The sequence below is a fragment of the Leishmania infantum genome, chromosome 14 (genome assembly GCF_000002875.2).
Source record: "Leishmania infantum JPCM5 genome chromosome 14".
Lineage (NCBI taxonomy): Eukaryota > Euglenozoa > Kinetoplastea > Trypanosomatida > Trypanosomatidae > Leishmania > Leishmania infantum.
The window spans coordinates 133781-146924 of record NC_009398.2 but is presented as its reverse complement, the minus strand read 5'-3'; the positions used below and the strand labels follow the sequence as shown (position 1 = coordinate 146924).

General features: G+C 59.5%; 4 protein-coding genes across 4 annotated transcripts; all 4 read right to left on the bottom strand.

Moving 5' to 3' along the window:
• Nucleotides 1-572: 572 nt before the first annotated feature.
• Nucleotides 573-3785, bottom strand: LINJ_14_0420 (conserved hypothetical protein; the record flags this gene model as incomplete). Its single annotated transcript, XM_001464188.1, has 1 exon — nt 573-3785. One exon carries the CDS (start codon nt 3783-3785, stop codon nt 573-575), a length of 3213 nt encoding a protein of 1070 aa, XP_001464225.1.
• A 624-nt stretch (nt 3786-4409) lies between these two features.
• Nucleotides 4410-4985, bottom strand: LINJ_14_0410 (conserved hypothetical protein; the record flags this gene model as incomplete). The annotated part of the gene is made up of 1 exon (XM_001464187.1): nt 4410-4985. One exon carries the CDS (start codon nt 4983-4985, stop codon nt 4410-4412), a length of 576 nt encoding a protein of 191 aa, XP_001464224.1.
• Nucleotides 4986-7652: 2667 nt separating this feature from the next.
• On the bottom strand, nt 7653-8585 carry LINJ_14_0400 (conserved hypothetical protein; the record flags this gene model as incomplete). The annotated part of the gene is made up of 1 exon (XM_003392313.1): nt 7653-8585. The coding sequence occupies one exon, from the start codon at nt 8583-8585 to the stop codon at nt 7653-7655; it is 933 nt and encodes a 310-aa protein (XP_003392361.1).
• Nucleotides 8586-11151: 2566 nt separating this feature from the next.
• LINJ_14_0390 (conserved hypothetical protein) lies at nt 11152-12084 on the bottom strand (the record flags this gene model as incomplete). The annotated part of the gene is made up of 1 exon (XM_003392312.1): nt 11152-12084. One exon carries the CDS (start codon nt 12082-12084, stop codon nt 11152-11154), a length of 933 nt encoding a protein of 310 aa, XP_003392360.1.
• Nucleotides 12085-13144: the final 1060 nt, after the last annotated feature.

The following is a 13144-nucleotide window of genomic DNA, read 5'->3' as shown; positions in this document are numbered from 1 at the left end:
GCAGCTGCATGAGGGGCAACACAAACATAAACAATAATAAAAGAAGAGGTCGCTGCTCTTCTCACCGCCACCGTAGCCGCTCCTTGCTGAGGTGCCGAGAGCAGATCTCGCGTAGGCGGGAATGGAGGCGGCGCGGGTGGGAGAGTGGAGGGCGTGGGGAGCTCGACTCACCACAGCTCCGTGTCCTGCCCACCATACGGACACGGCACGACACACGTCTGCGATAGGGATGCTATCGTGCATGCTGTTTTGCGTGAAGGGATGTGTGTTGTTCGGGAAAGCGAGGCAAAGGCCGAAACAGAAGGCGGCGTGCCGTTAAGATTGCTTATGCAACTTCTGCTTAGTCGTTTCCGAGAGGGGGGGGGCGTGTGCGCACAAAAGGGGGAGGGGGGAGCGCTGGTGGCAGAGCGAGAGACGAGGCGAGGAGGAGGAGGTGTGGGCCGCGCGCGCGGGCACCCGGTACCGACAGACACTTACACGCGCATGCATCACCGCGTTCCGCAGCACCATCGCCGACAACATCCGTTACGCCCCCTTCCTCTTCTATCTCACCATGGGCGTCTCCGTCGCCCCTACGAGGTGACGAAGGAAAAGACGCCGGAGTCGCGCTCGAGCAGCTGCAACATGCGCGACGTGCCTACCAAGCGGTTCAGCTCATGGGTGTCGTAGCGGCAGTAGAGTGTCATTGTGAAGGCATTCGGCGACGTCGCCACGAGCCTGTTTGTGAGGGATGCGTAGTACTCCGGGAACATTGGTGGGCTATAGAAGATGAGCGCCTCCGCCAGCTTGACGAAGTAGCGCTTAAAGTAGTAAAAGCGTTCCGTCACGAGCAGAACCGGGCGTTCAAGGTCGGAGAATTGACCAAGAGCCCTGCGCTGCTGCTTTAGCGAGGTGTACTCGCACAGCGCCACGTAGCTCTCGCGGTACTCACGGTGGAGGTAGTTGCGCACGCGCACAAAGTCGAAGTACGAGGGCACGAAAACGATAATTCGGACGTCGCGCTCGGCCATGGCGTTGATCTTGGCTTCGTACACCTGCTTCGTGAAGAACTCGAAGCGGTCCCCGTCAACGGTGGCCAGCGAGCTTGGGTCGAAGCGGATGAAGTGCTGCCGCACCGGGACCAGCACACGTGACAGCACCCCGGGGTCGGCGCGACGCTGCAGCACAATTTTACCGGAGTTGTTCACAGATGCTGTACGGAATGTGGACAGCATCGTCGCGTTGCACACATCCGTCGACATGATTGTCTGACGGTGGCGACCGCTCTTGCCCTCCAGCGCCCACGCGTAGACGCGGCGCAGATCAGAGAGACCGTGCGTGGTGTCGGTTGGGCGTTTGTTGAGTAGCTCCAACACCGCTGTGACGTGCATCCAGTTCTGCTGGAAGAGCATCTGCGCATCCTCGAGCAGGCACACCTCGATGGAGGAGAGCGAAACGAGAACGTCGCCGTTCTTCTCGATGCGGCGGCGCAGGCCGAGTGGAGAGCACAGGAGCACGTCACTGTTGAGAGGGTGTGAGTAGACGTGCACCAGCTCCGGCTCCAGCCGCAACCCCACGCAGAAAGAGTCGTCGATGTTGCCCTCGAAGGCGCGCTGGTAATCGCGCGGCCGCCGCTTGAAGGTCGGGTCGACGGCCTCCTCGATCTCCGTAAAATCTTGCTCGAACATCGCCAGCTTAGAGCACTTGGACGGGTCAGCTTGCAGGATGGACACCAGTGAGTAGACAAACTTGTAGGCGTGGTTGCGCAGCGGGCAAAACACGCACAAACGTGTTTTGCTGAAGCCACGGTCGCGCAGCTCGAGCTCCTGCTCATCGACGTCCAGATAGTCGTCGCGCGGCTCGCTGTCGGCCTCACCGCTAGTTTCATCGGCCTTTGCCACTTTCTTCGGCTGGCTTTGCTGGCTTGCAGCGGCCTTGCCCTTGCTCTTGCTCTGCCGGCCCTGTCTGCCTGGAGAGCTCCGCTCTGCAGGCCACTCAGCATCGGCAGAGAAAGCGTCGCTGTCCAGCGTGGCTCCGCCGTTTCTGTTTCGCCTCTTATGCTGTTCACGACGACGACGCCGTTGCTTCTCTCGCTGTTCTGCCAGCAGCGCATCATGCGCCAGCACGACAGATCGGGCCTTGAACCAGTGGTTGAGGAGGTGCAATGCAAAGATCTCTCGCCGCGACTCGCTGTTCTGCCAGCAGTGCAGTGTGTCCAGCAGGTCCGCGTAACCTTGAAGAAGATCCAGCAGGCCACGCTCCTCCGCGGTGAACGTGGGCAGGTTTCGGTGTGCACGGAACACCGTCCACTTCTCCCACAAAACAGGGTGGAGGTACGGCGGGCACTCTGTCCATGGCTCTGCTACCTGAGGTGCTGACGGCGGCGGCGACGAAGCAGCACACCGCTTCACGTCGAACGGCGCGTGCAGCAGGTGTTGCTGCGCATGCGCCGTGGCGAGCACTGCAACGTTCTCGGGGTGCACTGCAGCGCACTCCTCCGGGGAAGCAAAGAAGATGCCCAGCTCCTTCTTATCTATGGTCGACTCCAGCCGCTCAGCCGCGCGCACCTGAAGAAGCTTGTTCGATTCGGCCAGCAGCTCCAACGCAGCATGCGGAACTGGCAGTGGTTTCAGCGGCGTCTCATCAAGCGTGCCGTGTAAATCGAGGTGGTACTTGCGCATCCACTCATCCTTCTCTGTCAACACAACGCTGTTGCTGATGCTGCCCTTTGTGCCGTTGGCCACACCAACAATGCCGCACTGCTGCAGAACAGAGACGCTGCTTGTGCTGAGCTCGAAACGTTGCAGCAGAAGACGCCTTTGCGCGTCCCTCTCCCGAACTTTGCCCTCCGCCGCGTCGTCGTCGTCGTCGTCTTCGACAAATGTGTCCTCCCGCTCTTCGTCCTCGTCTTCCTCTTCATCTTCCGCCTCGCCGTCGTACATCATCGCATCATCGAAGAGATCTGCTCCATCATCGTCATCGTCGTCCACTTCTTCAGCATCGCCATCACCTTTCTCCAGCTCGAAGAGAGGATTGTCGTCGTCTTCGCTTCCCTCGTAATTATCGTTACCATGGTCGCTGTCACCATCGTCGGCGTCGCCCATGTCCATGAGAAGGTCTTTGTCAACGACGTCGTCAGCGTCGTCCGTCTCCTCCTCAAGCTCCGTCACTTCTCCGTCCGCCTCGAGACCGCCATCCACACTCTCATCGTCGTCGTCGCTGTCACTAGCGCCACCCAAGTATAATCGCCAGTCTTCGCCGTCCAGATCGTCGTCGTTGGCGAGCGTGGAGCTCGCCTTCGCTTGATCTGACTCATGCCGGGTGCGACGCCGCTGCAGAGGTGGGCGACGATTTCTCTTGCCGTCAGCCGAAGGCGATTCCCTCGCGTTTGCGTTTTCAGCGTCGTCATCGCCACTGCTGTTCCATGGATCTGCCATCTTCTCATCCTCATCGTCTTCACTAACACCGAGGCGTGACGCGGATGCAGACTGCCGGCGGGCACGCTTGTGCGATGTGGCTTGAGTGTCAGAGGATGGCGTCACCCCCAGCAGCCTCTGAAGCTTCCGCAACGACTTTGTCTGGCGGTACTCCTCTGCATCCGAGTCCGTCGACGGTTCGTCGTCGCTGGAGCTACTCACCGCCGCGAGCTGCTCCGCCTCGCGCTTCGCCGCGTACAGTTCCACCCGCTCATTGTGCTTGCGACGCCTGTCCTCCTTGGAGGCGCCCTTGGTACCGCGCTGCTTGCGCGAGGAGGCGCGCTTCTCCTTCGCCTTCAGCTTCTTGAAGAAACCGCCGGGCCGCCCCATGAGTCGACCTCTTCTTTGCTCGCTTCTTAGCGCTTCTCTGGATGCCGTGGATGGCGCTGGAGAGTGGCGTACACCCTTGTGTGCACCAGAGAGTTGTGTGCGAGACGTCAACGAGGGAGGGATGGGCAGGGAGAGAACATACGGGAGAGGTTTCAAGTGGACGATGCTCGCACACCGACAGGCAGGCCACACAGTCAGAAGAGTCGACCCTGCAGCCATCGGCGTTTGTCTTCGCGCCTCCTCGACATAGAGGAGAGCGGGGGTGCATATATGTGTATATGTTTGTGTGCGTGTGTGTGTGTCTGCAAGACTTAGGTGGACGGAGTCGACCCGAAGAGAAGATCAGGCCCCAACATACGCATTCCCACACGTACACCAGCTCTTCATGAGGTGCTCGGACACCCCCCGCCCCTGTCCCGTGCCTTGTCTGACGCAAGCCTGTACTTTTGAGGTTGTCTCAAGCTGCTCTCGAAAGAAGGGAACTGACCCGAGAGGCACACCATAAACATAGGCATTGAGAAAGGCGCGCGCACACACACCACCCCACAACACAAGACCAAGGACAGCGTTCACTGCAGCTTCTAACCAACATACACACACACAGGCACCGATACAGGAGCGGCCTTACGATTCTTGTGCATCTGCCATCGTCATTGCCATCGCTTCCGCCAGCGCCCGCTGCTGCGCATTCACGGTCTCGACGGCGCAGCGCAACACACGCCTGTACGCTTCCTGGCACTCTCGCAGGGCACTGGAGGGGTACTCACTAAAGTAGTAGATCGGGTCTGGAGGAAGAAGATCTGACTCGTCACTTCCAGAGTTGGGTGCGGGGGGTGCGTGCTGTGACGCAGCTGCGGGAATCTGCTTCTTCCTTCGCTCACCGCTTATCAGCAGCATCTCCCACGCACAACTGCTGCTGCGACTTCTGGCAGCCTCATCGATCTCGCCACAGCGGGTCTCCTCGACACCACTTGTCAAGGTAGTGGCGGACGTCTGTGTGAGAGACACGAGGGCTTCGAGAGTGCCTTGAGCCGTGGGTACCGCATCCAAGGATACGAAACAGCCTCGCGTCGATTCCTCTTCCCGCTGCGCAATCGTGAAGCTGAAGGCGGCTTCGCGAAGGGCGCTGTGCAGGCGCTCACGCACATCCTCCAGCTGCTTCAGCGCTGCGAGAACAGCGGCATCTCGTGATGCCACCATCGGCGACATGGGTGGTAGCTATCTTGATGGACGTGAACAATTCCGTGCTACCGGAGAACAAAAAGACGCCTGCGCCGACGCTTGTATGTGCACACACACGAAGAAACATGCATAGAGAGGGAGCGAGAGGCGCAAGAAGGAGGGAAGGATATGCGCGGTGGGCGTGCATGCGTGGTTAGTGCGCACATACACCTCCATCCAGTCATGCCCACCGGGCGAGCGAGGGTTAGGGAGCAGGTGCGATGTCAAGGATACGGAGGATAGTGGCAAAAAGGAGGGCTTTGCTAACTACACGCCAAGAGCGTCAGCACAGCCGAGGACCCGACCTGTGAGCTCCACGGTGCTCCACCTTTACCCCTTCCACTTCCCCGTGCATCCCTGTACAGGTGAGTGTCCCATGTGAACACCGACACACAGAGCCATACCGTCGCCGACCTCACGGCATATTTCCACAAAAGTTGCTTCCAAGAACCTGCCATACGAAAATGCTTCGCATCTCATTCTGCCTAGGCGCGCAGACCATGGAACGAACATCACCATACTGCCCCTATATCGTCTCTTCTACCGGCCAGCGCCGCGGCGGTCGTTATAGGCATCAGTTGTGTTCGTCGACGAACAAACACTTAACCAAAGACATACACTCACGTACACATAAAGGAAAGCCACCCATCGCTGCGCTTCTATCACCAGTGCCTCCCTGGCCTCCGTGTTCTCTCCCCCCGGAACTCACGTAAACACATAAAGAGTGCTAAAGAAAGGAAAGCAACGAGAAAAGGAGGCAATACGCATATAACATAAACACACATATAAATTCAGCAGACTATGCTCAACATGACCATTCTCTGACCGTAGAGCACGCGCTACACAGCACTCTACCCTCCCTCTGGCCCGGGCCCTGGCACAGACCTCAGGCGCGTGAACTGAAGCAGTGGCAGGCACGTCGCTACGGCTGTGCGCAGACACAGTCATCTGAGCACAGCCCCTGCCTCAAGCCCCACCCACCACCAGCAGGGCAGTGTGGGGGCCGGGTGTGGGGTACGCTCGAGTCACGCCGACACGCTGCCCATCACATGGATGGCGCAAGCGTGTTCACGGCCGCGGGTCGCACCGACGCAGCGCCGTCCAGGACCTGGCCGCCGGCGTCAGTGGCGATGCATCGCTCTGACCTCCCCTACGGCGTCGGCGCTTGACCCTGTCACGACCGGAAGCGGCTCCGCATTGGGCAGGACTAGAGGGGGTGGGGTGCCGCTCCGCCTCCCCGCAGGGGGAGAGAGTGGGGGCACCGGGTCCCGAGATGCCACGCACTGGGGCTGGCGTATCCACCGCTCATCAGGGAGGACAAGCACACGAAAAGAAAGACAGAAAACAGCAAAGAACGAACGCAGCTTGCATGGGGACGTGAAGAAATGGTGTGGGGGGAGGAGTACAAGAGAGAAGGGGAGGGGAGGGAAGAAAAGGTCGAGGCGAGACGGTGGTGGAGAACCCCCCCTCCGCGTGTGCCATGGTCACCTGCAAGGCTTATCGGCTCCCTAGAGTAACAACAAAAAAGGAAGAGAAGATAGAAGAGAGAGCATGGCGCCCAATGAAGAAAATAAGAAGAGCACAAGAGGCATGCCTTCGCGCACTCTAGACGTGCTGCAGCTCAGCGTGAATGCGGGCACGCAGGCCCTCGCCAGAGTTGGGGGGAGGCCAGGAGGGGGGGGGAAGGGGTAACATAACTCACACGGGCGGCACGCAGTGTGGCGGCAGACTGCCTGTAAGAGGGATTTTAGGGGAGAAACGCAGACTGCGTTGCTGTGGAAGTGCTTCTGCAGGCAAAATAAAAAGCGAAAAGAAAAAGAGGAGGCGCGTAGGAGGAGGAGTAGCGGTGGTGCCTGGCGTGTGCGTGTGTGTGCGTGTGTGCGACTGTGCGGCACCGCGGTGGTGGTGGTGGGAGGGGAGGGGCGCGTTTAGGGAGAGCAAAGACAGCAAGAAGACGCGAGCAAGCAAGCAAGCGACAGACCGAAGGAGGAGGAGGGGGTGGGGTGGGTGACCACGCCGGGAGAGAACGATAGGGCAGACAAGAAAGGGCAATAGACACCAATACGGCGAAGCCACGCAGTAACAACGACAGGAGTAGAGCAGCAGCAGCAGGAGAGGCCAAGCAAACACGGCATGAGAAGTCCAAAGGAAGTGAAAAGTGAGAGAGCACAGAGGCAACAGGACGGAGTGGGAGCACCGAAAGGGCGAGACATCGGGAGATCAGTGTCGCTTCGCGCGTGCGTCTGGGTGCCACAACAGATAGAGGGACATGGTAGGTGGGCTCCAGTACCGATGCCCTTCTTCTTCCCTTCTTTCCTCCTTTCCGCTGCTCGTTGCTGCGATCCGAGAGCCCCCTTCTCATTCCTCTACTGCTGCTGCGGTCTCTCTCTCTTCGCTTGTCCGCGCGCAGTTTTGGCTGCTGGGCACTCGCCAAGCTCTTCCCCTTCTCCTCCGCCATCGACTATATCCATACAAGTCTCGATCTGTGCACGTATGAGTGCACGTAAATCGACACCTGCACACACATGTGCACCCCAGTGCACTCACAGGCAGACGGGGAAGAAGAACACAAGGCTGTCGCGTTGACTGAACGCACGCACCGACACGCAAGAGTTCCCCTGCCCCGTCATCCGTTCACCTCGCTCTCTAGTCGTCCATGACGGTACACACTTCTTTTTTATCGTCGAGATGAACGGTGCAACCATTGCTGGTGCTGCCCTTCCGCTCACCCTCTGCGCTGACGTCATCGCTAATGGTGTTCAGCAAATCCAACGGGTTTCCGCTAGTGGAGAAGTTGATTCTAACGAGGAGGGCGCCGGTGTTCTCGATGTTCTTCTCAACCACACTGCGGTCCACCAGCGCCGTCAGCCCCGACTCGTCCTCTTTCTTGCTTAACTGAAAGTAGGCGTTGCCGGCGGAGTCCACAAGCTCGATGCTGTGTGGCGGCATATTGCCCTTTCGGCAGAAGACAAATATGATGTACGTGACCACGTCTTCGTAGCTGTACTTACGTCCCGTATGGCCATCTTTCTGCTTGGCGTCGATCTGGGCAATCAGCACTGTGTCGCCCACAAAGAAACTGCGTGAGGAGTAGGGACACAGGTTCTGCGTCTCCAGCTTCGGAATCGACCACGTGACCGAGATATTACTCTGCCCGAGCTGATTCACAACGAGGGTGTCGTCGTCAAAACAGAAATGCACGAGCAGCGTGTCATCCTCCCCGAGGAACTCCTTCAGGTCCCCGTGGCTGCACACGTTCCAGTGACCGCAGCGCTCCGTACCATCGGGGAGACTGTGGGCCGTGTGCTGGCGCGTCCCCTCACACTTCGAGTTCGTTAGGTAGTACGAGTACTTCGGGATCGGCGGCTTCTTGTAATGGATGTAGATGCCGACGGCACCGCAGGTGCGCAGTGTCATGTGCAGGTGAAATTTTACTTTGGTGAAGCAAGTGACGTTGTCGCTGTCGAGAGTCACGCCAAGCGTGTACTGCGAGAACTTATCGATTGTCCAGAGAAAATGGCGTCCAGAGGTGTCTGTGGCCTTGAAGGAGCCGGCGCGTTCCTTGCCGAGGAGGCCCATTGCTTCTCCGGTGCGTACAGTGTACTGCGCGTGGGCACTGGTGGCGTGTGCGAATGAAGGCACGGGGGTGTGCTATTGTATGCGTATGTATCGGCGCGCAGTAGGCCAGGAAGCCGTGGGAGGGGACGAGGGATATAGACCGATGGGGAAAGGGGATGAGGGACGCTTGGCGGCGATGATGGTGAGAGACCTGAGCGGTGGGCAGGGGTGGGGGGCTAATGAAGGGAAGGTGCTAGAGAGTGGGGGACAAGTATGCTAAGGTAGGGGCTTGTGCGTGTGTGCGTTCGCCATATTGCATGGAGACGCGTAGGAAGCGGTGGATGGCGGAAGGGAACAACGTAGATGCAGAGGTGACGCGAGAGAGGCCATCGGATGGTGGTGTGGGGAACATGGATGGCTGCCCGCAAGCGCATTCCACCGCCACGCAAAGGTGTACATCAACACATGCACGATCACGCAGTCCCCACCTCTCACAGGTGTGGGGCAGCGCTGCTTTACATATCTTGTTAGGTTTTGTTCAACGTGACCATTCTCTGACCGTAGAGCACGCGCTACACAGCACTCTACCCTCCCTCTGGCCCGGGCCCTGGCACAGACCTCAGGCGCGTGAACTGAAGCAGCGGCAGGCACGTCGCTACGGCTGTGCGCAGACACAGTCATCTGAGCACAGCCCCTGCCTCAAGCCCCACCCACCACCAGCAGGGCAGTGTGGGGGCCGGGTGTGGGGTACGCTCGAGTCACGCCGACACGCTGCCCATCACATGGATGGCGCAAGCGTGTTCACGGCCGCGGGTCGCACCGACGCAGCGCCGTCCAGGACCTGGCCGCCGGCGTCAGTGGCGATGCATCGCTCTGACCTCCCCTACGGCGTCGGCGCTTGACCCTGTCACGACCGGAAGCGGCTCCGCATTGGGCAGGACTAGAGGGGGTGGGGTGCCGCTCCGCCTCCCCGCAGGGGGAGAGAGTGGGGGCACCGGGTCCCGAGATGCCACGCACTGGGGCTGGCGTATCCACCGCTCATCAGGGAGGACAAGCACACGAAAAGAAAGACAGAAAACAGCAAAGAACGAACGCAGCTTGCATGGGGACGTGAAGAAATGGTGTGGGGGGAGGAGTACAAGAGAGAAGGGGAGGGGAGGGAAGAAAAGGTCGAGGCGAGACGGTGGCGGTACACCAATCAAAGGCATCACACAACACCGAGAGGGCGCAGTAACTAATAAAGCGCCATGGGCTGTGAAGCAGCAGGGCAGTGGGTGGGGAGGGGAGGGAAGGGAACGGAAGCAATTATTGAAGGTGGAGCGAGCTGATAGCTAGGGCTGCAACGCTGCAGAATCGAAAGGGAGCAGGCAAGAAAAGATCGAGGCGAGACGGTGGTGGAGAACCCCCCCTCCGCGTGTGCCATGGTCACCTGCAAGGCTTATCGGCTCCCTAGAGTAACAACAAAAAAGGAAGAGAAGATAGAAGAGAGAGCATGGCGCCCAATGAAGAAAATAAGAAGAGCACAAGAGGCATGCCTTCGCGCACTCTAGACGTGCTGCAGCTCAGCGTGAATGCGGGCACGCAGGCCCTCGCCAGAGTTGGGGGGAGGCCAGGAGGGGGGGGGAAGGGGTAACATAACTCACACGGGCGGCACGCAGTGTGGCGGCAGACTGCCTGTAAGAGGGATTTTAGGGGAGAAACGCAGACTGCGTTGCTGTGGAAGTGCTTCTGCAGGCAAAATAAAAAGCGAAAAGAAAAAGAGGAGGCGCGTAGGAGGAGGAGTAGCGGTGGTGCCTGGCGTGTGCGTGTGTGTGCGTGTGTGCGACTGTGCGGCACCGCGGTGGTGGTGGTGGGAGGGGAGGGGCGCGTTTAGGGAGAGCAAAGACAGCAAGAAGACGCGAGCAAGCAAGCAAGCGACAGACCGAAGGAGGAGGAGGGGGTGGGGTGGGTGACCACGCCGGGAGAGAACGATAGGGCAGACAAGAAAGGGCAATAGACACCAATACGGCGAAGCCACGCAGTAACAACGACAGGAGTAGAGCAGCAGCAGCAGGAGAGGCCAAGCAAACACGGCATGAGAAGTCCAAAGGAAGTGAAAAGTGAGAGAGCACAGAGGCAACAGGACGGAGTGGGAGCACCGAAAGGGCGAGACATCGGGAGATCAGTGTCGCTTCGCGCGTGCGTCTGGGTGCCACAACAGATAGAGGGACATGGTAGGTGGGCTCCAGTACCGATGCCCTTCTTCTTCCCTTCTTTCCTCCTTTCCGCTGCTCGTTGCTGCGATCCGAGAGCCCCCTTCTCATTCCTCTACTGCTGCTGCGGTCTCTCTCTCTTCGCTTGTCCGCGCGCAGTTTTGGCTGCTGGGCACTCGCCAAGCTCTTCCCCTTCTCCTCCGCCATCGACTATATCCATACAAGTCTCGATCTGTGCACGTATGAGTGCACGTAAATCGACACCTGCACACACATGTGCACCCCAGTGCACTCACAGGCAGACGGGGAAGAAGAACACAAGGCTGTCGCGTTGACTGAACGCACGCACCGACACGCAAGAGTTCCCCTGCCCCGTCATCCGTTCACCTCGCTCTCTAGTCGTCCATGACGGTACACACTTCTTTTTTATCGTCGAGATGAACGGTGCAACCATTGCTGGTGCTGCCCTTCCGCTCACCCTCTGCGCTGCCGAGACCACTAAGCATGTTCAGCAAATCCAACGGGTTCTTGCCAACGCAGAAGTTGATTCTAACGAGGAGGGCGCCGGTGTTCTCGATGTTCTTCTCAACCACACTGCGGTCCACCAGCGCCGTCAGCCCCGACTGATCACCGTTCCTTTCTAAGCGATGGTAGGCGTTGCCGGCGGAGTCCACGAGCTCGATGCTGTGTGGCGGGACATTGCCCTTTCGGCAGAAGACAAATATGATGTACGTGACCACGTCTTCGTAGCTGTACTTACGTCCCGTATGGCCATCTTTCTGCTTGACGTCCAGCCGGGCCACGAGCAACGTGTCGCCCACAAAGAAACCGCGTGAGGAGTAGGGACACAGGTTCTGCGTCTCCAGCTTCGGAATCGACCACGTGACCGAGATATTACTCTGCCCGAGCTGATTCACAACGAGGGTGTCGTCGTCAAAACAGAAATGCACGAGCAGCGTGTCATCCTCCCCGAGGAACTCCTTCAGGTCCCCGTGGCTGCACACGTTCCAGTGACCGCAGCGCTCCGAATCCTCGGGGATGGTGTAGGCCGTGTGCTGGCGCATCTCTTCACACTTCGAGTTCGTTAGGTAGTACGAGTACTTCGGGATCGGCGGCTTCTTGTAATGGATGTAGATGCCGACGGCACCACTGGCGCCGAGGGCCATGTGCAGGTGAAATTTTACTTTGGTGAAGCAAGTGACGTTGTCGCTGTCGAGAGTCACGCCAAGCGTGTACTGCGAGAACTTATCGATTGTCCAGAGAAAATGGCGTCCAGAGGTGTCTGTGGCCTTGAAGGAGCCGGCGCGTTCCTTGCCGAGGAGGCCCATTGCTTCTCCGGTGCGTACAGTGTACTGCGCGTGGGCACTGGTGGCGTGTGCGAATGAAGGCACGGGGGTGTGCTATTGTATGCGTATGTATCGGCGCGCAGTAGGCCAGGAAGCCGTGGGAGGGGACGAGGGATATAGACCGATGGGGAAAGGGGATGAGGGACGCTTGGCGGCGATGATGGTGAGAGACCTGAGCGGTGGGCAGGGGTGGGGGGCTAATGAAGGGAAGGTGCTAGAGAGTGGGGGACAAGTATGCTAAGGTAGGGGCTTGTGCGTGTGTGCGTTCGCCATATTGCATGGAGACGCGTAGGAAGCGGTGGATGGCGGAAGGGAACAACGTAGATGCAGAGGTGACGCGAGAGAGGCCATCGGATGGTGGTGTGGGGAACATGGATGGCTGCCCGCAAGCGCATTCCACCGCCACGCAAAGGTGTACATCAACACATGCACGATCACGCAGTCCCCACCTCTCACAGGTGTGGGGCAGCGCTGCTTTACATATCTTGTTAGGTTTTGTTCAACGTGACCATTCTCTGACCGTAGAGCACGCGCTACACAGCACTCTACCCTCCCTCTGGCCCGGGCCCTGGCACAGACCTCAGGCGCGTGAACTGAAGCAGCGGCAGGCACGTCGCTACGGCTGTGCGCAGACACAGTCATCTGAGCACAGCCCCTGCCTCAAGCCCCACCCACCACCCGCCCCGCGGGTGGCCTCACAGCAGCTACCATCGTGCCGGTCGCCACGTGCTGCATCCTCCTCGGGGTGGCTCCGGCTCCCCACCACCAGCAGGGCAGTGTGGGGGCCGGGTGTGGGGTACGCTCGAGTCACGCCGACACGCTGCCCATCACATGGATGGCGCAAGCGTGTTCACGGCCGCGGGTCGCACCGACGCAGCGCCGTCCAGGACCTGGCCGCCGGCGTCAGTGGCGATGCATCGCTCTGACCTCCCCTACGGCGTCGGCGCTTGACCCTGTCACGACCGGAAGCGGCTCCGCATTGGGCAGGACTAGAGGGGGTGGGGTGCCGCTCCGCCTCCCCGCAGGGGGAGAGAGTGGGGGC